We start from the raw sequence: 25,717 nt of genomic DNA, 5'->3' as shown, positions 1-25,717 counted from the left end.
GCTTCCACCTTTTGGCTATTGTGAATAACGCTACTATGAACATGGATGTACAAATAACTCTTCAAGACACTGCTATCAGTTCTTCGGGGAATATACCCAGAAGTGGAATGGCTGGATCATATGGTAATACTATTTTCAATTTTTTAAGGAACCACCATACTGTTCTCCACATTGACTACACCGTTATACATTCCAACCAACACTGCACAAGGGTTTTAATCTCCCCAAATCCTTGCCTACACTTATTATTTTCTGTTTTTTGACAATAGCCATCCTAATGGGTATGGGGTGGAATAAACACTTTTAAAATGAACTTTATTTTTTAAAACAGTTTTCTACACATTTTAATGTTATTATACTCTTATCACAATCAACAAAATAAACAATAATTCCTTCATATCATCTAATAAAGAAGGGATTTCTAACATGCTCTTACCATAGTTTTCACTATATCTCCATCCTTCTATTTCCTCAAACAGAAGCCTTGGAGCCACCGCTGATTTCACTCTTCTTTTCTCACCCCACATCTAATTCATTAGAAAATCCCAAAATATATTCAGGATACTTCCCTCCCCCCCCTCACTTCTCACCCTTCTGGCAACTGCCACCACCCTGGTCCAAGCTACCATCCTCTCTCCTAAATTATTTCAGTAGCCTTCTAAAAGATCTCCCTGCCTGTTTACCCTTACCCCTGTTCAATCTGTTCTCAACTCATCAACCAGCATGATCCTCTTAGAGCAAATCTCAGATGTGACACTCCTCAAAGCCTTCCAGTGGCTCCCTATTTCACACTCAGTAAAAATCAAAGTCCTTACAATGGCCTGTGAGGCCTTATGTGAACTAAGTCCAAGTTACCTATCTGAGCTCATATTACCTTATATCTTTCCCTTTGTTCATTCTGCTTTAGTCACTTGTCCCATCTTGGTGTTCCTTGAACACACTACCATGCTCCTAGCTCAGGGCCTTTGCACTTACTATTCCCCTTGCCTAGAATGCTCTTCCCTCTGATAGCTGCTTGACTCGTTCCCTAACTCCTTTGACGTGGAAGCTTCGCAGGGAGGCCTTCTCTGAACACCTTTTTAAGAACAGAAATCAGCCCCTCCCCCAAGAATTCTCTATTCCCCTTCCCAGCTTTATTTTCTCCCGTAAATTTTTTATTATCTGACATAGATATCTTATTTGTTTGTTTATTTTCTGCCTCATAATTAAAGTATAAGCTTCAGATGGATAAGAATTTTTAGATAGAATGTTTGGCAGATAATGCTCAATATGTAACTGCTTAATCAATTCAGTTTATATATCTATACATATTTTTATGGTTGCTCCCCAGATCTCCAGTACAACTTAAAAAGCAATATGAAAGAATGTCCATCTTTCCAAAGCAAGAAGCCTGGAGTAAACTGGACAGATGATGAAAAAAGAATCTACAGGGATAAAAAAACAGCTGAAACTCAAGAAATATTGCAGTATTTGCTCCCCATCATGAAAAGCACTAAAAATGTGCAAACTACTCAGAGAAAACAGATACTCAATCCAAGAAATCCAACATAAGTAAGTCAATACAATTTTGTCATTCTTAGCTATTTAATACATATGCTCTTTTATAAGGAAACAAGGCTTATTAAATTCATTATCCTAAGAAACAAACATAGGCTTTTAAAAATACTGACAGCTACACCATGTTTGACAAAGGGAGAAAGGCCCAAAGCCTTAAGAAAACATTGGATATGTGAAGGAGTAGGTTTTCAGGCCTTATTTGATTGTTTGTTTACATGAAACCATTCATTAATTTGGATCTATGAATAAAGTATGCATTAATAAAGTATGACCACAGCCTGACTTGAAATTTCTTAGGGGTGTTTAAACCTTATAATCCTAGGGGGCAACCGGAATTAGAAATAATTAACCGGAGCTACTTCAGCTTATTGATATTCAGAGGAAGGCAGGAAGGATAAGACCAGATTTCTTTTCAAGATTATAAAAAAGAACCATCACTAAGGCCAAAAGGAAACTCATATAAATAAGACAATGACAAGCTGAAAACGATAAATATAATACTAATATTATCAACAAATTTTGATAAAGTATTTCTATGTGCTACACACTATTCTGTGTTTATACACACAAACACATTTTATATTCTACACATAAGGAAATTGAGGTACAAAGAGGTTAAGCAATTTGTTCAAGGTCACACAGCCAATAGGTAGCAATTGGATTCAACCCTAACTAGACATTTTGACTGCAGAGTCCTTCATCAGTATGCTTTGACATTTCATAATATAAATGAAAAACAGAGAACCAATATACTTAATGTTCAAAGATTGCCTACAAATCAATGATAAAATTATAAATATTTTAATAGGAAAATGGGCAAAAGCTAGGAACCAGAAATTCACAAAAGAAAAAAAAAACAAAAAAAAAACATGGCCAATCATCATTTTAAAATGTTCGATCTCACTTAAATCCAAGGAGTGAAAATTAAAACAATAATGAAATTCTCTTAATTTTTGTCTATCAATGGAAGAATTCATTCACTGATTGTTGGAATATAAATGGGTACAGTTTCTGGAAGGCAATCCAACAATATATGAAAAATCCTTAATATCTACATTCGTTTTGACTAAGAAATTCCACTTTTAGAAACTGATCCTAAGGGAAAAAAACCTAGGAAAGGGCTAGAAGATTTCTGTAGTGATGTTCATTTCAGTATTGCTTATAAGAGCCAAAGAAAAAGAAAAATGAATCTAAATGTCCAACAATAGAAGATTGCTTAAATAAATTATAGTACATCCATAAAGTGAAAGATTATGTAACTATTAAATATATCAGTGTATATTTTAACATGAAATGATGTTCACAATATATAAGTGAATAAAAGCTGCAGACCAGTTTGATTTGGTATGGTTGCATTTATAGATTATGTATATATATTTAATGTGTGCATACTGTACATACTCAAACACATATATACCTAGAAAAAACTTTGGAAGCACATATTCTCAACAGTGATTATCGTAACCATTGAAAAAGTATTGGCAGAGTATGATACTCCTCTTCCGGATTTTTTTCTAAATTTTTATTAATGCCTATTTCTTTGCTGTATAATCATCAAAGTCAATAAAAACTACAAAAATAGGCAATTGGTGGCAGTTTCTAGTTTCTAGTGGGTGGCAGTTTCATGCTGGGGAAGGCAGTGCCTGAAAGAAATTGAACCTAATAGGTCAGCTAATATGAGAGAAGCAAACAGTATGGGCAAACTAGGGATCAAGTATGATAATATCAGCAAAATCAAAAATCAGAAAATTAATAATAAAATACAATGGACCTAGGCAAAGAAACTGAGAAGTTGAGAATCTGGATATAAGCAAGGGGTCTGAGAGGTGACAATTCGGCCATCGCTTGATTTTTAGGCATTATCTTCACAAGAGATTCCTTATATACTTTGAACCTAGACATGTACTCATTGTGGTCTGGCCAGAACCTGAAGGTGTAAATAAATGGTAGTCTTTATTAATTAAGAACTCTTTGGTTACATGTAACAAAATAATTCAAGCTAACTTAATCAAAAAGCATATCATAGGGTAGGGGGGAAGAATTGTAAGAAAATATAAGGCTATTCATGGAAATAAGGGAGAGAATGAATTCAGGCAGGATTCAGGAAAGGCCTGGAACTGGGAATGGAAAGCTATCCATCTTCAGTCTCTGCTTTTCTCTCTCTGCAGAAAAGTCTTCACACCCCTGACTCACAAATTTGTACCCTACAGCAGTTTCACTTAAAACACTGACTCACTATCTGTCATTCCCAATTATAAATTATAGGAAAGATAATCTGACTGGCAACTATTCCAGTGGGTAGAGGTCAAATAGTTGCAAACATGGCTGACTGAAGCCCTACCCTTGTGGATCTAGAGGCAGTTCCCAGGAAGGGAGAACTTTGCCTGGGCTGGACACTTTCCAGAAGTATCTAATATAGGTATAGGTGGAAATAAGAAAAATTAGGAAAGCCGAAAGCAAAACCATTCTTAACAGATGATCTCACTACATATTTAACATCATCAAAATTGATATTTTTTGCTCTTACAACTTATTTCTTTATGGCTGCCTTTTCTCTGTTTTCTATATCCTTTACCTGACTGGCTCAACACACTGACATACTATTTCATGATTACAGGGTAGAGTAAGAATAAGCAAAGAATGAAAAGATCACACCTTTGCTAAACCATTTTAGGCATCAATCCAAGTTTCAACTAAGGAAAGACTACTTAAAGTACTGGAACAGCCTGCAGAATTATCATGCTTAAGGATATAAAATCTGAATATAATTATAAGAATGGAACTTAAACTGTTTTGTTCTTATGTGAAAATTAATAGGGTATATAGGTGGATTACTAATCAATAGCATATTAGCAAGATGATTTACATCTCTTAAATGTATCTCTGATCAAACATTGGTCAGAGGTCAAACGGAGGAATAAATCTCATGTTTGGTATTCCATCTGCAAATGATGAAAATTCTTGAGAAAGATTATGCAAATCAAAATCAAATGGGAGAGATTTTTCACTTCCAGGAAGATGAAGTAAATGTATTTTCCCTATTCTTCCACTAAAAACAATTAAAGACCCTAGACATTACATATAAAACAAACATAAGATAACTTTGAAAGGTGGAGAGAAGAAGGTAGACTAGCTAGGGACCTCAAGAGCCAAAAAATGACAACACAGTGGTGAGTGGCCTGGGTTTTCTTTTTGCCTCATATATCCAAGAACTGGAGCTGAAGAAGCCACCAACATAGAAACACCAATGGACACAGACCAAGAAAAAAAGAAAAGAAGACAATAAAAGCCTGCACTATACGACCAAAAGACCTACCAGGAAAAGGATGACCTACCAAAATAGAAAACATTTAGATAAAAACTGCACTACTCCAGCCAAACACTACAGATCAACAGTGGCTCCACTCCCACCCACATAAGCAGAAGCAGAGCGAGGGGTCTAGACTTCCACTCTTAGAAGATTATAATGAGGCCTCTCAACCCCCCCTTGTAGGTAGTGTCAAAGAAGGGCAAGTACCAAGTCAGGACTTTCATCCCCACTGGCCTGTAAAGATCCCCTCCCCTGGGTGTCATTGGACACCATGTGGGGAGCCTAGACTTCCACACCCACTGGACAAAAATGAGGTGTCTTTCCCCCTCCCCACTATGGTGGTCTCAGAGTAGATCTAGTGGAGAGTCAGAACCTTTACCAATGCCCAGCAGTAATGAGACCACTTCTACCATAGTATCAGTGGAGGCTACATGGGGAGATGAAACTCCCACACCTGTCCAGCAGGAATGAGAAGCTCCTCCCCTCTGGTGTCAGTGGAGTCCAAGTGGGGAACCTGGGCTTCTGCTTCCATCTGTCAGTAATGAGGTCTCACCCCTGCTACAGCAGTTACAAAAAGTCAGCTAAAACAGAAGGTTTAAATAAGATCCAGAGTCTCATAACATAATATGAGAATGTCCATGTTTTAATCAGAAATAAATCATCATACCAAGAAGCAGGAAGATTAAAATTGATTAGAAAAAATAATCAGTAAATGCAAACAATGAGATGACAGTGACGATAGAATTTTCTGAAAAAGATTTTTAAATCAGTCATGATAAAAAATGCTTCAACAAACACGAACACACTTAAAACAAATGAAAGAAAATATGAAGCCTCAGTGGGGAAAAAAAAAAGTGGGGGCGGGTAGACAGAGAAGGAGAGAAAGAAATAGAAGGTAATAAGAAGAACCAAAGGGAAATTTTTGAATGGAAAAACACAATAACTGAAATTAAAAGCTCAGTGGCTGAACTCAACAGCACAATTGAGGGGACAGAGGAAAGAATCTATGAACTGGAAGAGATAGAACTACAGAAATAACCCAACCTGAACATCAGAGAGAAAACAGACTGGAAATAAAATGAACAGAGCCTCAGAGACCTGTGGGACTATAAAACAAGATCTAACATTCATATTATCAGAGTCCCGGGAAGAGAGGAGAAAACAGCAAGGCTGAGAAGGTACTCAAAGGTACTCCAAATTTGGCAAGAGACATAAACCTACAGATCAAAAAGCTGAGCAAACCACTAACAGGATAAACCCAAAGAAATCCATGCCAAGATATACCAAAAAAAAAATTTTTGTTTTTTGGCTGTGTTGGTCTTTGTTGCTGCGCACGTGCTTTCTCTAGTTGCAGCGAGCGGGGGCTACTCTTTGTTGCTGTGTACGGGCTTCTCTTGTTGCAGAGCACAGGCTCTAGGCATGCGGGCTTCAGTAGTTGCAGTGCCTGGGCTCAGCAGTTGTGGCTCATGGGCTCTAGAGCGCAGGCTCAGCAGTTGTGATGCACGGGTTTAGCTGCTCCGCGGCATGTGGGATCTTCCTGGACCAGGGATTGAACCTGTGTCCCCTGCATTGGCAGGCAGATTCATACCCACTGCACCACCAGGGAAGTCCCGATACACCAAAATTTAACTGCTGAAAACTAAAGAAAAAGAAAAACTCTTGGAGCAGCCAGAGAAAAATGACACCTTATTTATAGGGGAAAACAATTTGAATTACTGTAGATTTCTCATCAAAAACTATGGAGGCTATGGAACTTCCCTGGTGGTCCAGTGGTTAAGACTCCACGCTCCCAATGCAAGGGGCCCAGGTTCAATCCCTGGTCAGGGAACTAGATCCCACATGCATGCCACAACTAAGAGTTCACATGCTGCTACTCAGAGTCTGCATGCTGCAATGAAGATCCTGCACATGGCAACAAAGATCCCACGTGCCACAACTAAGACCTAGCGCAGCCAAATACATAAATAAATAAATATGAAAAAAAATAAACTATGGAGGCTAGAAGAAGTGGCACAATGTTTTCAATTATTGAAAGAAAGGAACTGTCAACCCGTAATCCTAACACCCAGCAAAAATAAAGGAGAACTCAAGAAATGTTGAGATGAAGGAAAACTAAGAGAATTTTTCACTAAAAGACCTTCACTAAAAGAATGGCTAATGGAATTTTTCTCAACAGATAGAAAATAATTAAAGGAGGAACATCAGGAAATAAATAACATACTGAACAAATGTACAGGTAAATATAATGGGATTTCCTTCTCTTCTTGAGTTTTGTAAAATATTTTGATGATTGAAGCAAAAATTATAACATTGATATGGTTCTAAATGTATATAAAGGAAATATTTAAGACAATTATAAATATTAGAAGGTAAAGGGAGATAAAGGGAGATAAGATATCTATACTCCACTCAAACTGGTAAAATTACACCATGAGATATAAGTTATTCATATGTAATGTAATATTTAGAGTAACCACTCAAAAACCTATTCAGAAAGATACACTCAAAAACACTACAGATAAATAAAAACGGAATTCCCCCAAATATTCACATTATTCACAGGAAGGCAGGAAAAAGAAAACAATGAGAAAAACCTGAGAACAAACAGAAACAAAAAACAAAACAAAAAGGCAGGCTTACGCCCTAAGAGAACAGTAACTACATTAAATGTAAATGGTCTAAATACAACAATTAAAAGACAGAGATTAGAAGGGTGAATTTAAAAATATTACCCAGTGATATGCAGTCCACAAGAAACTCATTTCAAATATGACAGTGTAGGCAGGCTGAAAGTATAAGGATAAAAGACAACGTATCATGAAAACAATAAATGAAAGCAGGAGTGACTATGTTAATATAAGATGAAGTGGGTTTCAGAGCAAAGAAAATTACCAGAGACAGAGAGGGACATTATATAACGATAAAAAGGTCAACCAACTAAGAACACATAGTGATCTTATACGTGTATGCACAAAACTATAGAACTACAAAATATGTGAAGCAAAAATTGAAAGGAGAAATAGACAAATCCACAAATGATCAAATCACTAAATGGAAATGCAATAAGGATGTAAAAGAATTCAACACCACTGACCAACAAAATCTAATTTGCATTTATAGTGTACTCCACTCAACAATAGATGAATACACATTCTTTTCAAGTATGCATGCAGCATATATCAAGAGAGACTATATCCTGGCCGTAAAACAAACCTCTACATATTTAAAAGAATTTAAATCATATAAAGCATATTCTCTTACCACAATGGCATCAAACTAGAAATCAACGCACAAAGATAACAGAAAAACTCACGAACACTTGAAAAGTATACAACATGCTTATGAACAATTCACGAGTCAATTCATGAGTCTCAAAGGAAATAAAAACGTATACTGAAACGAATGAAAATGAAGACAATATATCAAAATTTGTGGGATGCAGCTAAAGCAGGGCTGGGAAGGACACTTATAGAACTAAACACATACATTAAGAGGAAAAATCTCAAACCAATAAGCTCCAACTGTAAGAACCTATAAAAAGAAGAGCAAAATAAACCCAAAGCAAGTAAAAGGAAGGGAATAATAAAGAGATGAAATTCAAAACAGAAAAATGACACACATAGCATGTTCATGGATTAGAAAACCCAACTGAGTAAAGATGTCAGTTCTTCCCAAATTGATATACAAGTTTTATGTAATTCCTATCAAAATCCCAGCAAGACTTTTTGTAGATATAGAAAAGATTATCCTAAAATATATATACAAAGGCATTAAGATAGCAAAAACAATTTTGAAAAAGAAAGATAACATGGAAAGAATCAGTCTATCTGATTTAAAGACCTTTAATATAGCTACAATAATTAAGAGAATATAGTATGGGAAGAGGAATAGCCATACATATCAATGGAACCAAATAAAGAACCAAGAAACAGACCCTATACAAATATCCTTGACTAGTTTTGACAGAAATGCAAAAGCAACTCAATGGAGCAGAAAGAGCCTGTTTAACCAATCTTGCTGCAGCAATTAAACATCCACAGGCCAAATAAATGAACCTTGACCTAAACTCATACCTTATACAAAAAAATAACTCAAAATAGATCATGGACTTAACTGCACAACATGAACCTATAAAACTTTTAGAAAAAAAGAAAATCTTCAGAATCTAGAACTAGACAAAAAGCATGATCCATAAAAGAAAACTTGATAAGTTGGAATTTATCAAAATAACAGCGTTTGCCCTTTGAAAGACCGTTAAGAGGATAAAAAGCAAGCTATAATATTGGAAAAAATTTAAAAACAGCCCTCAAACCAAAAATATTAGACTCATGCAAGCTACACAGGACACTCCCACATAAAAACAGCCATTCAAGACCACAACAGATAATTGCTTCTCCTAAACTGACAGAGTCAGAGGAATATAAGTAAAATGAAGAAGCAGAGGAACCACTCCCAATTAAAATATCAAGAGAATTTACCCTGAAAGAACAATGAAATAGATCTATCTAGTCTATTAGACTCTGAGTTCAAAAAGGAGGTAATAAAAATACTGAAGGAATTAAGAAAGGCTATTGATAGAAATGCAGATTACTGTAAAAAGGAACTAGAAACTATAAAGAGAAACCAAGTAAAATTAGAAAATGCATTTGCCAAGATAAAAGCTGAGGTAAAGGCAATAAAATAGCAAACTAAATAATGCAGAAGAATGAATAATTGATCTGCAAGATAGAATATGGAAATCACTCAATCAAAACAGCGGACAGAAAGACCAATGAAAAAAAAAAGCAGTATACGAGACCTATGGGATAATATAAAGTGTTCCAATATATGCATAATCGGGATGCCAAAAGGAGAAGAAAGAGAAAAGGGGATCAAAAATGTATTTGAAAAAAATTATGGCTGAAATTTCCTGAAATCTAGAGAAGGAAACAGATATCCAGGTACAGGAAGCACAGAGGGTCCCAAACAAGATGAACACAAACAGACCCACACCAAGATATAGCATAATTAAAATGGCAAAAGTTAAAAGATAAAAGATTCTAAAGACAGCAAGATAAAAACAGAGTCAGTTACAAGGAATCCCCCATAAGACTATCAGCTGATTTCTCTGCAGATACTCTGTGGGTCAGAAGGGAGTGGCATGATATATTCAAAGTCCTGAAAGGGAAAACCCTGTAACCTAGGATACTCTACCCAGCAAGACTATCATTTAGAATAGAAGGGATCAAGAATTTCTCAGACAGGAGGACCTTCAAGATGGTGGAGGAGTAAGACGTGGAGATCACCTTCCTCCCCACAAATACATCAAAAATACATCTACATGTGGAACAACTCCTACAGAACACCTACTGAACGCTGGCAGCAGACCTCAGACTTCCCAAAAGGCAAGAAACTCCCCACATACCTGGGTAGGGCAAAAGAAAAAAGAAAAAACAGAGACAAAAGAATAGGGACAGGACCTGCACCTCTGGGAGGGAGCTGTGAAGGAGGAAAAGCTTCCACACACTAGGAAGACCCTTCACTGACGGAGACGGGGGGTTGGCAGGGGGGAAGCTTCGGAGCCACAGAGTAGAGCCCAGCAACAGGGGTGCAGAGGGCAAAGCACAGAGATTCCCACACAGAAGATGAGTGCTGACCAGCACTCACCAGCCTGAGAGGCTTGTCTGCTCACCCGCTGGGACAGGTGGGGGCTGGGAGCTGAGGCTCCGGCTTCGGAGCTCAGATCCCAGGGAGAGGACTGGGGTTGGCTGCGTGAACACTGCCTGAAGGGGGCTAATGCGCCACAGCTAGCTGGGAGGGAGTCCGGGAAAAAGTCTGGACCTGCCTAAGAGGCAAGAGACCATTGTTTCAGGGTGCACGAGGAGAGGGGATTCAGAGGACCGCCTAAATGAGCTCCAGAGATGGGCACGAGCCGAGGCTATCAGTGCAGACCCCAGAGATGGGCATGAGATGCTAACGCTGCTGCTGCAGCCACCAAGAACCCTGTGTGCAAGCACAGGTCACTCTCCACACCTCCCCTCCCGGGAGCCTGTGCAGCCTGCCACTGCCAGGGTCCCATGATCCAGGGACAACTTGCCCGGGATAACACATGGCATGCCTCAGGCTGTTACAACGTCATGCCGGTCTCTGCCACTGCAGGCTCGCCCGGCATTCCATACCCCTCCCTCCCCACCGCCTGAGTGAGCCAGAGCCCCCAAATCAGCTGCTTCTTTAACCCCACCCTGTCTGAGCGGGAACAGATGCCCACAGGCGACCTACACGCAGAGGTGAGGCCAAATCCAAAGCTGAACCCCAGGAGCTGTGCAAACAAAGAAGAGAAAGGGAAATCTCTCCCAGCAGCCTCAGGAGCAGCGGATTAAATCTCCACAATCAACCTGATGTACCCTGCATCTGTGGAATACCTGAATAAACAACGAATCATCCCAAAATTCAGGTGGTGGACTTTGGGAGCAATGACATATATATATTTTCCTTTTTCTCCTTTTGTGAGTGTGTATGTGTATGCTTCTGTGTGTGATGTTGTCTGTATAGCTTTACTTTTACCATTTGTCCTAGGGTTCTATCTGTCTGGTTTTTTGTTGTTTTTTTTTTCAGTATAGTTTTTAGCACTTGTTATCATTGGTGGATTTGTTTTTTTGGTTTGGTTGCTCTCTTCTTTCTTTCTTTTTTTTTATTACATTTTAATATTTTTTATTTTTAATAACAATTTTTTAATTTATTATTTTAATAAATTTATTTTATTTTTCCTCCCTCTCCCTCTCTTTCTTTCTTTCTCCCTTTTATTCTGAGCCGTATGGATGAAAGGCTCTTGGTGCTCCAGCCGGGCATCAGGCCTGTGCCTCTGAGGTGAGGGAACTGAGTTCAGGACATTGGTCCACCAGAGACCTCCCAGATCCACGTAATATCAAACGGCGAAAACTCTCCCAGAGATATCCATCTCAACACTAAGACCCAGCTCCACTCAACGACCAGCAAGCTACAGTGCTGGACACCCCATGCCAAACAACTAGCAAGACAGGAACACAACCCCATGCATTAGCAGAGAGGCTGCCTAAAATCATAATAAGGTCACAGACACCCCAAAACACACCACTGGATGCGGACCTGCCCACCAGAAAGACAAAATCCAACCTCATCCACCAGAACACAGGCACCAGTCTCCTCCACCAGGAAGCCTACACAAGCCACTGAACCAACCTTACCCACTGGGGGCAGAACCAAAACCAACAGGAACTACGAACCTGCAGCCTGTGAAAAGAAGACCCCAAACACAGTAAGTTAAGCAAAATGAGAAGACAGAGAAATACACAGCAGATGAAGGAGCAAGGTAAAAACCCACCAGACCAAACAAATGAAGAGGAAACAGGCAGTCTACCTGAAAAAGAATTCAGAGTAATGATAGTAAAGATGATCCAAAATCTTGGAAATAGAATGGAGAAAATACAAGAAACGTTTAACAAGGACCTAGAAGAACTAAAGAGCAAACAAACAATGATGAACAACACAATAAATTAAATTAAAAATTCTCTAGAAGGAATCAATAGCAGAATAACTGAGGCAGAAGAACGGATAAGTGACCTGAAAGATAAAATAGTGGAAATAACTACCACAGAACAGAACAAAGAAAAAAGAATGAAAAGAATTGAGGACAGTCTCACAGACCTCTGGGAAAACATTAAACACACCAACATCTAAATTATAGGGGTCCCAGAAGAAGAGAAAAAAACGGGGCTCAAAAAATATTTGAAGAGATTATAGTTGAAGACTTCCCTAATATGGGAAAGGAAACAGTCAATCAAGTCCATGAAGTGCAGAGAGTCCCATACAGGATAAATCCAAGGAGAAACACGCCAAGACACATATTAATCAAACTATCAAAAATTAAATGAAAAAAAAATATTAAAAGCAGCTAGCAAAAAGCAAGAAATAACATACAAGGGAATCCCCATAAAGTTAACAACTGATCTTTCAGCACTCTGCAAGCCAGAAGGGAGTGGCAGGACATATTTAAAGTGATGAAAGGGAAAAACCTACAACCAAGATTACTCTACCCAGCAAGGATCTCATCCAGATTCAACGGAGAAATTAAAACCTTTACAGACAAGCAAAAGCTAAGAGAATATAGCACCACCAAATCAGCTTTACAACAAATGCTAAAGGAACTTCTCTAGGCAGGAAACACAAGAGAAGGAAAAGACCTACAAAAACAAACCCAAAACAATTAAGAAAATGGTAATAGGAACATACATATCAATAATTACCTTAAATACAAATGGATTAAATGCTGCAACCAAAAGACACAGACTGGCTGAATGGATACAAAAATAAGACCCGTATATATGCTGTCTACAAGAGACCCACTTCAGACCTAGGGAAACGTGCAGACTGAAAGTGAGGGGACGGAAAAAGATATTCCATGCAAATGGAAATCAAAAGAAAGCTGGAGTAGCAATTCTCATAGACAAAATAGACTTTACAACAGACTATTACAAGAGACAAAGAAGGACACTACATAATGATCAAGGGATCAATCCAACAAGAAGATATAACAATTGTAAATATTTATGCACCCAACATAGGAGCACCTCAGTACATAAGGCAAAGGCTAACAACCATAAAAGGGGAAATCGACAGTAACACAATCATAGTAGAGGACTTTAACACCCCACTTTCACCAATGGACAGAGCATCCAAAATGAAAATAAATAAGAAAACACAAGCTTTAAATGACATATTAAACAAGATGGACTTAATTGATATTTATAGGACATTCCATCCAAAAACAACAGAATACACCTTCTTCTCAAGAGCTCATGGAACATTCTCCAGGATAGATCATATCTTGGGTCACAAATCAAGCCTTGGTAAATTTAAGAAAATTGAAATCGTATCAAGTATCCTTTCTGATCACAACGCTATGAGACTAGATATCAATTATAGGAAAAAACCTGTAAAAAGTACAAACACATGGAGGCTAAACAATACGCTACTAACTAACCAAGATATCACTGAAGAAATCAAAGAGGAAATAAAAAAATACCTAGAAACAAATGACAATGAAAACACGACGACCCAAAACGTATGGGATGCAGCAAAAGCAGTTCTAAGAGGGAACTTTACAGCAATACAATCCTACCTCAAAAAAAAGAAAAATCTCAAAAAAACAACCAAACATACAGCTAAAGCAATTAGAGAAAGAAGAACAAAAACAACCCCAAAGTTAGCAGAAGGAAAGAAATCATAAAGATCAGATCAGAAATAAATGAAAAAGAAATGAAGGAAACGATACAAAGATCAATAAAACTAAAAGCTGGTTCTTTGAGAAGATAAACAAAATTGATAAACCATTAGCCAGACTCATCAAGAAAAAAAGGGAGAAGACTCAAATCAATAGAATTAGAAATGAAAAAGGAGAAGTAACCACTGACACGGCAGAAATACAAAGGATCATGAGAGATTCCTACAACCAACTATATTCCAATAAAATGGACAACCTGGAAGAAATGGACAAATTCTTAGAAAAGCACTACCTTCCAAGACTGAACCAGGAAGAAATAGAAAATATAAACAGAACAATCACAAGCACTGAAATTGAAACTGTGATTAAAAATCTTCCAACAAACAAAAGCCCAAGACCAGATGGCTTCACAGGCAAATCCTATTAAACATTTAGAGAAGAGCTAACACCTATCCTTCTCAAACTCTTCCGAAATATAGAAGAGGGAGGAACACTCCCAAACTCATTCTAGGAAGCCATCATCACCCTGATATGAAAACCAGACAAAGATGTCACAAAGAAAGAAAAGTACAGGCCAATATCACTGATGAACATAGGGGCAAAAATCCTCCACAAAATACTAGCAAACAGAATCCAAGAGCACATTAAAAGGATCATACACCGTGATCAAGTGGGGTTTATCCCAGGAATGCAAGGATTCTTCAATATATGCAAATCAATCAATGTGATACACCATATCAACAAATTGAAGGATAAAAACCATATGATAATATCAATAGATGCAGAAAAAGCTTTTGACAAAATTTAACAACGATTTATGATAAAAACCCTCCAGAAAGTAGGCATAGAGGGAACTTACTTCAATATAATAAAGACCATATATGACAAACCCACAGCCAACATCGTTCTCAATGGTGAAAAACTGAAACCATTTCCACTAAGATCAGGAACAAGACAAGGTTGCCCACTCTCACCATTATTATTCAACATAGTTTTGGAAGTTTTAGCCACAGCCATCAGAGAAGAAAAAGAAATAAAAGGAATCCAAATCAGAAAAGAAGTAAAACTGTCACTGTTTGCAGATGACATGATACTATACATAGAGAATCCTAAAGATGCTACCAGAAAACTACTAGAGCTAATCAATGAATTTGGTAAAGTAGAAGGATACAAAATTAATGCACAGAAATCTCTGGCATTCCTATACAGTATTGACGAGATATCTGAAAGAGAAATTAGGGAAACCCTCCCATTTACCACTGCAACAAAAAGAATAAAATACCTAGGAATAAACCTACCTAAGGAGACAAAAGAACTGTATGCAGAAAACTATAAGACACTGATGAAAGAAATTAAAGATGATACAAACAGATGGAGAGATATACCATGTTCTTGGATTGGAAGAATCAACACTGTGAAAATGACTCTACTACCCAAAGCAATCTACACATTCAATGCAATCCCTATCAAACTACCAATGGCATTTTTCACAGAACTAGAACAAAAAATTTCACAATCTGTATGGAAACACAAAAGACCCCGAATAACCAAAGCAATCTTGAGGAAGAAAAATGGAGCTGGAGGAATCAGGCTCACTGACTTCAGACTATACTACAAAGCTACAGTAATCAAGACAGTATGGTACTGGCACAAAAACAGAAATATAGATCAATGGAACAGGAGAGAAAGCCCAGAGATAAACCCACACACATACGGTCACCTTATCTTTGATAAAGGAGGCAAGAGTATACAATGGAGAAAAGACAGCCTCTTCTATAAGTGGTGCTAGGAAAACTAGACAGCTATATGTAAAAGAACGAAATTAGAACACACTCTAACACCATACACAAAAATAAACTCAAAATGGATTAAAGACCTAAATGTAAGGCCAGACAATATAAAACTCTGAGAGGAAAACATAGGCAGAACACTCTATGACATAAATCACAGCAAGATCCTTTTTGACCCACCTCCTAGAGAAATGGAAATAAAAACAAAAATAAACAAATGGGACCTAATGAAACTTAACAGCTTTTGCATAGCAAAGGAAACCATAAACAAGACGAAAAGACAACCCTCAGAATGGGAGAAAATATTTGCAAATGAAGCAACTGACAAAGGATTAATCTCCAAAATCTACAAGCAGCTCATGCAGCTCAATATCAAAAAAACAAACAACCCAATCCAAAAATGGGCAGAAGACCTAAACAGACATTTCTCCAAAGAAGATATACAGATGGCCAACAAATACATGAAAGAATGCTCAACATCACTAATCATTAGAGAAATGCAAATCGAAACTACAATGAGGTATCACCTCACAGCGGTCAGAATGGCCATCATCAAAAAATCTACAAACAATAAATGCTGGAGAGGGTGTGGAGAAAAGGGAACCCTCTTGCACTGTTGGTGGGAATGTAAATTGATACAGCCACTATGGAGAACAGTATGGAGGTTCCTTATAAAACTAAAACTAGAACTACCATACAACCCAGCAATCCCACTACTGAGCATATACCCTGAGAAAACCATAATTCAAAGAGTCACGTACCACAATATTCATTGCAGCTCTATTTACAATAGCCAGGTCATGGAAGCAACCTAAATGCCCATCGACAGATGAATGGATAAAGAAGATGTGGCACATATATACAATGGAATATTACTCAGCCATAAAAAGAAACAAAATTGAGTTATTTGTAGTGAGGTGGATGGACCTAGAGTTGGTCATACAGAGTGAAGTAAGTCAGAAAAACAAATACCATATGCTAACACATATATATGGAATCTAAAAAAAAAAAAAAGGTTCTGAAGAACCTAGGGGCAGGACAGGAATAAAGACACAGACGTAGAGAATGGACTTGACATGGGAAGGGGGAAGGGTAAGCTGGGACGAAATGAGAGACTGGCACTGACATATATAAATACCAAATGTAAAATAGATAGCTAGTGGGAAGCAGCTGCATAGCACAGGGAGATCAGCTCCATGCTTTGTGACCACCTAGAGGGGTGGGATAGGGAGGGTGGGAGGGAGATGCAAGAGGGAGGGGATATGGTTATATGGGTATATACGTATACATATAGCTGATTCACTTTGTTATACAGCAGAAAGTAACACAACATTTTAAAGCAATTATACCAATAAAGGTGTTAAAATAAATAAATAAATAAATAAAAATTAAAAATCCAAAGGGAAAAAAAAATTTCTCAGACAAGCAAAAATTAGAATACTAAACCTATGCTAAAAGAAATATTGAAAGGTCTTCTCTAAATAGAAAAGAAGAATCTATAGGAAAGAGATAAACACAATTGGAAAGTAAATCACTTAAATAAGCCAGTATACAGATCAGATAGAAAAAAAAATTTTTTTAATTTGTATATGTGAAAGTGATTATAACTACAATGAATAGCAAAAGGATCAATATGAAGATGTAAAAGAGGACATCAAAACCATAGAATGTGCGGGAGGGAAGTAAGAAAATGTAGATTTTTTTTGAGATTGTATTTGAGCCTATATGACTAACAGTCTAAAGCAAGTAGATATAGTAATGGGTTATCATTCTTGAAAATCAGGGTAACCACAAATCAAAAACTTAAAATAGATTCACAAAAACCAAAAAGAATAAAGCAAAAGCATAATATAAAAGAAAACCATCAAACCACAAAAGGAAAAACAAAAAGAAAAAGAAAGGAATAAAGAAGAAATACAAAATCAACTGGAAAACAAGGTTTAAAATGGCAGTAAATTCATAACTATCAATAATTACCTTAGGGACTTCCCTGGTGGTCCAGGGGTAAAGAATCCACCTTCCAATGCAGCGGACGTGGGTTTGATCCTTAGTCAGAGAACTAAGATCCCACATGCTGCAGGGCAACTAAGCCCACGCACCACAACTACTGAGCTCCTGGGCCTCAACTAGAGAGCCTGCGTGCCGCAAACTACAGAGCCCACACACTCTGGAACCCATGCGCCACAACTACAGAGCCCACGCACCCTGGAGCCTGCACACCATAACTAGAGAGAGAAAACCTGCACGCCACAACTAGAGAGAAGCCTGCGTGCCACAACGAAAGATCCCACGTGCCTCAATGAAGATCCCATACCACAACTAAGACCCGATGCAGCCAAAAATAAATAAATAAACAAATAATAGAAAATCCTTTAAAAAAGTTAGCTTAAATGTCAATAGACTAAATGCTCCAATCCAAAGACACAGAGTGGCAGACTGAATAATAAAACATAACCTATAATATGCTGCCTAAAAAGACTCACTTTAGGGTGAAAGACACACACAGATTAAAGTGAGGTGATGGAAAAGGAAATTTCATGTAAATGTAAATGACAAGAAAACAAGGGTAGCAATACTCATATCAGACAAAATAGACTTTAAAACAAAGGCCATAAGAAAGGCAATAAAGGACATTATATAATGATAAAGGGATCAATACAAGAAGAGGATATTGCACTCATTAACATACATGCACCCAACACAGGAGAACCTAAATACATAAAACAAATAGCAGCAGACATAAAGTAAGAAATTGACGGGGATATAATAATAGTAGGATACTTTAATACCCCACTGACATCAATGGACATGTCTTCCAAATGTCAAACCAATAAGGCAACAGAGATCCTAAATGATACAATAGAACAGTTAGACTTAATTGATATTTTCAGGACATTACATCCAAAAACACACACACACACACACACACACAGAATACACGTTCTTTTCAAGTGCACATGGAACATTCTCCAGGATTGAGAGAATTAGTATAATTCTCCATGGAACAGAATAAAGAAAAAAGAACAAAAAGAAATGAGGACAGTCTCAAAGACCTCTGGGACAACATTAAATGCACCAACATTTGAATTACAGGGGTCCCAGAAGAAGAAGAAAAAGAGAAAGGGCCTGAGAAAATATTTGAAGAGATTATAGTCAAAAACCTCCCTAACATGGGAAAGGAAATAGTCACCCAAGTCCAGGAAGTGCAGAGAGTCCCATACAATATAAACCCAAGGAGGAACACACCGAGACACATACTAATCAAAAAAGCCTACAAATAATAAAGGCTGGAGAAGGTGTGGAGAAAAGAGGAACCCTCCTACACTGTTGGTGGGAATGTAAATTGGTGCAGCCACAATGGAAAACAGTATGGAGGTTCCTTAAAAAACTAAAAATAGAGTTGCCATATGATCCAGCAATCCCACTCCTGGGCATATATCCAGAAAAAACTCTAATTTGAAAAGATACATGCACCCCAATATTCAGAGCAACACTATTTAAAATAGCCAAGACATGGAAGCAACCAAATGTCCATCAACAGATGAATGGATAAAGGAGATGTGGTACATATATACAATGGAATATTACTCAGCCATAAAAATAATGAAATAATGCCATTTGCATCAACATGGATGGATCTAGAGATTATCATACTAAGTGAAGTCAGGAAGAGTAAGACAAATACCATATGATATCACTTATATGTGGAATCTAAAATGATACAAATGAACTTATTTATGAAAGAGAACTAGACTCACAGACACAGAAAACAAACTTATGGTTGCCAAAGTGGAAAGGGAGTTGGGGAGAGATAAATTAGGAGTTTGGGATTAGCAGATACAAACTACTATATATAAAATAAATAAACAATAAGGTCCTACTGTATAGCACAAGGAACTATATTCAATATTCTGTAATAAGCCATAATAGAATATGAAAACAATATATATATGTATAACTGAATCACTTTCCGTACACCAGAAACTAACACACTGTAAATCAACTATACTTCAATTTAAAAAATAAAAATAAAATAATAATAATAAAAATAACATAAAACACACAAGTAGGAAAAAAAAACTCAACAGTAAGAAAACAAATAGTTCATTTAGAAAATGGGCAAAAGACATGAATTGATATTTCACCATACAGAATATACAGATGGCACATAAGCCATGAAAAGATGTTCCACATCATTAGCCATTAGGGAAATGCAATTAAAACCACAATGAGATATCACCACACACCTATCAGAATGGCTATAATAAAAAATAGTGAGAACACCAAATGCTGATGAGGATGCAAAGAAACTGGGTTACTCACATACTGCTGGTAGGAATCTAAAATGGTACAGTCACTCCGGAAAATAGCTTGGCAGTTTCTTTAAAACCAAATATATAACAACCATATGACCCAGCAATTGCTCTCCTGAGCATTAATCCCAGAGGAATGAAGACTTATGTTCACAAACCTGTACACAAACGTTTATAGCAGCTCTATTTGTAACAGCCATAAACTGGCAACAATCCGCATATCCTTCAATGGATGAATCATTAAACAAACTGGTACATCCATGCCATGAACCACTACTCAGCAATAATGACGAATGAACCACTGATACACAAAACAACCTGGAAGAGTCTCCAGAGAGTTATTCTGGGTGAAGAAAGCCAATCGCAAAAGGTTACATATGGTAACCACGTTCTCGAAATAACAAAAGTATGTAATTTGGACAACAGACTGACTGGCAGGAGTTAAGGAGGGGATGAGGAAGGAGGAAAGTAGGTATGACAGTAAAAGGGAAGCATAAGGGGACTGTTCTGTATCTTGACTATATCTACGGCAATATCCTGATTGTGTTACTGTTTACAGTTTTGCAAGATATTACATTTAGGGGAAACTGGGTGGAGGGTACATTACATCTCTCTATATTATTTCTTACAACTGTAGGTGAGTCTACAATTATCTCAAACTTAAGAGTTTAATTAAAAATACTGTTGATATTCTGTGGTTAAAAAATGGAATTCTAAAGAAAAACTGAGAGATTTTAGGTAGCGACAATTAGTAATTTATAAAACCTCCCACTCGAGGAAAACTTCCCTCTCTTGGACTCATATCGATCCCTTTACTGACTACAGGGGGGAAAAAACTTAGAGCATGTATGTTGAGTTGATTCTAACGGAATAAACAAAGTAGATTTTTAGAGCAAAGTAGAATTTTAGAGAACATTTCCTTCAACTAGATGCATAAGTAAGGAGCTAAGGCCCAGGATGGCCGTTATATTAGGAAGCCTGGGGTCAGGGCAGGTATCCAAATAAACATATCCTCTAGGCATTTACAAATACAAGATTGGAGTAGTGCTGAAAATTCATAACCAGAAGTGAAGTTAGATCATTCCCACAGAAATAAAGGTAAGAGTCTTAAGGGAGAATGGAAGGAAAAAATCAGCAATATTGATTTTTTCCTTTTTTCACCAAAAGGAAAAAAAAAAATGATTTATACTATGACAATACCTAAGGACTACAAATATTTATGGTACATATTGGGCAAAAACTCACATATTTCATTTCTTTCCTAGACTAAACCCATCTACTTACATAAAGAAATACAGCACATCTTGGACACCACCCAGAAATGCCCCTTTGATAAGCCAAAGGACTCTTATGGTAAGCTCCTCAGAATGGCTCCAGTCTGTGTCCCAGAAGTCATTTGAAAGTTTGTCACCTCTCAAAGGGCCCAAGAAGAGGAAAAAACATTCTCGAGTCAAGGCCACAAAGACTAAATACATGAAACCTATCAGCAGCAAATGGGAGACTACTCCCTCAAGTTCTGAGAAGGATGCAGACAAGAGTCTGCAAACTGAAGAATCCAACCAGCAAGACTCTATGCAAACAGCCCCCCATCCAACTAAAAATAAGGGAGAGCAACCAAAAAAGAAGGATGGACAACCCACCTTTCGTTTGAAATTGCAAAGGGACAAATAATCTAGCTTTACGCTGCTTTTTGAAAACTGTGGATGAAAGATAACATACGCTTACACAGTAAAATGAAAAAGAAAAGAAAGAAAAAGAAAAGCCCTCCCGGTCCTTCTATCCCTATCTCACCCCCTACATGTTCATGTGCATGTACTAAACTACAGATTTTAGATATCCCATCTTCTTTAGTTGGAACATCTTTCAGAGAGCTAAAAGGAAATCCAGAGGAAATCCAGAAAATTAAAAATCACTTCGATATTTATATTTAATTTTTCTCAAGATGAAAAAAAAATCTCTGAACTTTTGATTTCTTCTGAAATGACTTATTCATACAACACCAAAAGACTAAGACCTCAGAGAAGGAATGACATGTACTATCACTGACATTAATGTCCCTACTAGGCACTTTAATGAATCAGTCAACAAACATCGTGTCTGCAGTGTGTTAGAAACCACTAGTGATATAAAAGACATTCCTGGGCTTCCCTGGTGGCACAGTGGTTGAGAATCTGCCTGCCAATGCAGGGGACACGGGTTTGAGCCCTGGTCTGGGAAGATCCCACATGCTGCGGAGCAACTAGGCCCGTGAGCCACAACTACTGAGCCTGCGCGTCTGGAGCCTGTGCTCCGCAACAAGAGAGGCCGCGACAGTCAGAGGCCTGCGCACCGCGATGAAGAGTGGTCCCCACTCACCGCGACTAGAGAAAGCCCTCCCACAGAAACGAAGACCCAACACAGCCAAAAATAAATAAATTAATTAATTAATTCAAAAATAAATAAATAAATAAAAAATAAAAGACATTCCTGTATTTTTACTACTGTATAATTGTACATATAAAACATACATGACTAAAATAATTGCAGAATAAGACAGTGCATAGTAAAGTACTAAGTTGTGTATCTCCAATAATTAGAGAAAATACTACATATTAAAAGATGCTAATTGCACAGAGGAAAAGTTTGACACAAAATGGCACAAAAATGCACAGATTACTGTTTAAATAGTCATTTTACTTCTCAAAATTTAGCAAAAGTGTAAAAGATTAGACGTGCAGTTTCTGTTAGAGCTCCAGCCATTTATTCAATGTGAAAGCAAGTGGAGCACCTCACAGTTTGTCACTCATAAGACAGTGAGATTCCTAAAGGACACTGCAGAGAAACAGGTATGTCAGGCAAATAAGTCGAGATGGATGCGGTGAGAAAACAGTCAATCAGCCTGTAGCTGCAGGTCAACAGTGGCACCCATTACAGGATGAGGCTAATGAGGATCAGGCAGTGGAGACCCCACGTGCTGCAACTAAGAGCTGGTGCCCCCAAATAAACAAATATTCTAAAATAATAATAATAACCTGCCAAAAGAGAAATCACCAGGCCCAGATGAGTTCACTGATGAATTCTACCAAGAATTTAAGAAAGAAATTATACCAATTGTCTACAATCTCTTCCAGAAGACAGAAGCAGAAGGACTACTTCCTAACATATTCTATGGGGCCAGCATTACCCAAATGCTAAAACCAGACAAAATATTATAAGAAAGGAAAATTACCAATATCTCTTGTGATCATAGATGCAAAAATACTTAACAAAATATTAGAAACAGAAGTCAATAATGTATAAAAATAATTATACACCACAGTCAAGTCAGCTTTATTCTAGGTATTTCACATCTGGTTTAACATTCAGATATCAATATAATCCATCACATCAACAGAATAAGGAAAAATTATATGATAACATCAATAGATACAGAAAAAGAGTTTGACAAAATCCCACACCCATTCATGATTAAAAACTCTCAGCAAATTAAGAATGGAGGGAAACTTCCTCAATTTGATAAAGAATATCTACCAAAAAATCTTCAACTCATGATCACACTTAATGATGAAACAAGATACTGCCCTGTTAAGATCAGGAACAAGGCAAAGGTATCTGCTCTCCCATTCCTATTCAACATCGTACTGGAAGCCCTAGGTAATTCATTAAGACAAGTAAATAAAAGGAAGAAATAAAACTGTATTTGTTCACAGAATACATGATTATCTATGTAGAGAATCCCAAAGAATCAACAAAAAAAAAAAACCTGCTGGAAGTAATAAGCAATTATAGCAAGGTTGCAAGATACAAAGTTAATATACCAAAGTAAATTGCTATCTTATATACCAGCAATGAATCCTGTAATTTGAAATTAAAAACACAATACCATTTACACTGGCACCAAAAATTCAAATACTTAGGTATAAATCAAATATGTTCGAGATCTATATGAGGAATACTGCAAAACTCTGATGAAAGAAATCAAAGATCTAAATAAATGGAGAGACAGTCCATGTACATGGATAAGAAGACTCACTACTGTCGAGATGTTGGTTCTTCCCAACTTGATCTATAGAGTCAATGAAATCCCAATCAAAATTCTAGCAAATTGTCAACAAACTTGATTCTGAAGTTTATATAGAAGGATTAGGACTTCCCCAGTGGCGCAGTGGTTGGGAATCCGCCTGCCAATGCAGAGGACATGGGTTTGATCCCTGGTCTGGGAAGATCCCACATGCTGCGGAGCAACTAAGCCTGTGCGCCACAACTACTGAAGCCCGCATGCCACAACTGCTGAGCCCACGTGCCACAACTACTGAAGCCCGTGCGCCTAGAGCCCGTGCTCTCCAAGAGAAGCCACCACAATGAGAAGCCCACGCACCACAATGAAGAGTAGCCACCGCACACTGCAACTAGAGAAAGCCTGCACGCAGCAATGAAGACCCAACCCAGACAAAAATAAATAAATAAATAAAATTTTTTTTTTAAAAAAAGAAAGATGATAAAGATTCAGAATAACCAACACAATACTGAAAGGGAAGAAGAAGTCAGAGGATTGATATTATCTGACTACAAGACTTAAAAGACTTACCTATAAAGCTACATTAATCAAGACAGTGTGGTGTTGACAAACCTGAATTCCATGTCCAGCCAAAAAAAAAAAAAAAAAAAAATCCTTTAAAATCGGAGACCAATGTGATAGGAGGGCTGAGTATGTGCTGTGACCCCATCCTCTTTGCAGACAGGACCCAGATTCTGTGTCACCTTTGGTTCTCCACACATGACAGCAGTGATGCCTCATGGAGCCTGGGTTCCTGAGTCGGCACTGATGCTACTGACCCAGGCAGAAGGGCTTTATAATAGGAAAAACAGACATACACTAACTCTGGAGCGTTCATCCTGACATCGTTAAATTGTTCTTTTATAATTAGGCTTTAAGATAAGGACGATCTGCCCACCATCACCAAAAAAAGTTATATTTTGTTTTTATCCCGGAAGGGTGAGCATCCTTTCTGCATATAAAAGGGGTTTACTTAAGTCATTTTTTCCATACAAAGATCTCCTTCTATACTATCATAGCTGAATTCTCTACTTTCAGAAACATGTTATAAACTCCTAATTGGCAATTTCTCTTTCAAATAAATAAACTATAAACAAAGAAACAAGTATTTCATCAAGCATTTGGCCATCTTCACCCCTCACCTCCAAGCCTGGTAAGAGCCTCTATTCTCCACATTCCTAGGTAGACCACTGGCCCAAACCCTGGCACCCTCCAGGATTCCCAGACCAGTCTCTGCAGATTGTTCTATCCTTTCTTCTTTGGGAAAAGTTGGTGTGGAAAGAACTGTTCATGTCCGAGTCCTGCGTGATGGACAAAAGAGGCTCTGGGCCTGAATCTACTAGAGAGATACTAGGAGAGTGAGTTATTGTTTAAAGAAATAAAAGATAGCAAAGTCAGCTGACAGAATGAAGTACTCCCTCTACAGAGGTAACCACAGTTCTGAAGATGACTTGCGCCGAGATGGCAGGGCCA

At 37.6% G+C, this 25,717-nt stretch overlaps 1 protein-coding gene across 1 annotated transcript in view; it reads left to right on the top strand.

Annotated features, from left to right (window-relative positions):
- The window catches only part of AGBL3 (AGBL carboxypeptidase 3), a 133,076-nt gene extending 110,124 nt beyond the window's left edge, over positions 1-22,952 (top strand). The window contains 3 exon segments of the mRNA XM_057550113.1: positions 1,331-1,569; positions 12,305-12,318; positions 21,474-22,952. Coding sequence (XP_057406096.1) covers positions 1,331-1,569; positions 12,305-12,318; positions 21,474-21,879 — 659 coding nt within the window. The 3' untranslated portion in view covers positions 21,880-22,952.
- Positions 22,953-25,717: the final 2,765 nt, after the last annotated feature.

Source organism: Balaenoptera acutorostrata, chromosome 7 (genome assembly GCF_949987535.1).
Source record: "Balaenoptera acutorostrata chromosome 7, mBalAcu1.1, whole genome shotgun sequence".
Taxonomy (NCBI): Eukaryota; Metazoa; Chordata; class Mammalia; order Artiodactyla; family Balaenopteridae; genus Balaenoptera; species Balaenoptera acutorostrata.
This window is presented reverse-complemented; position numbering and strand designations above follow the sequence as displayed.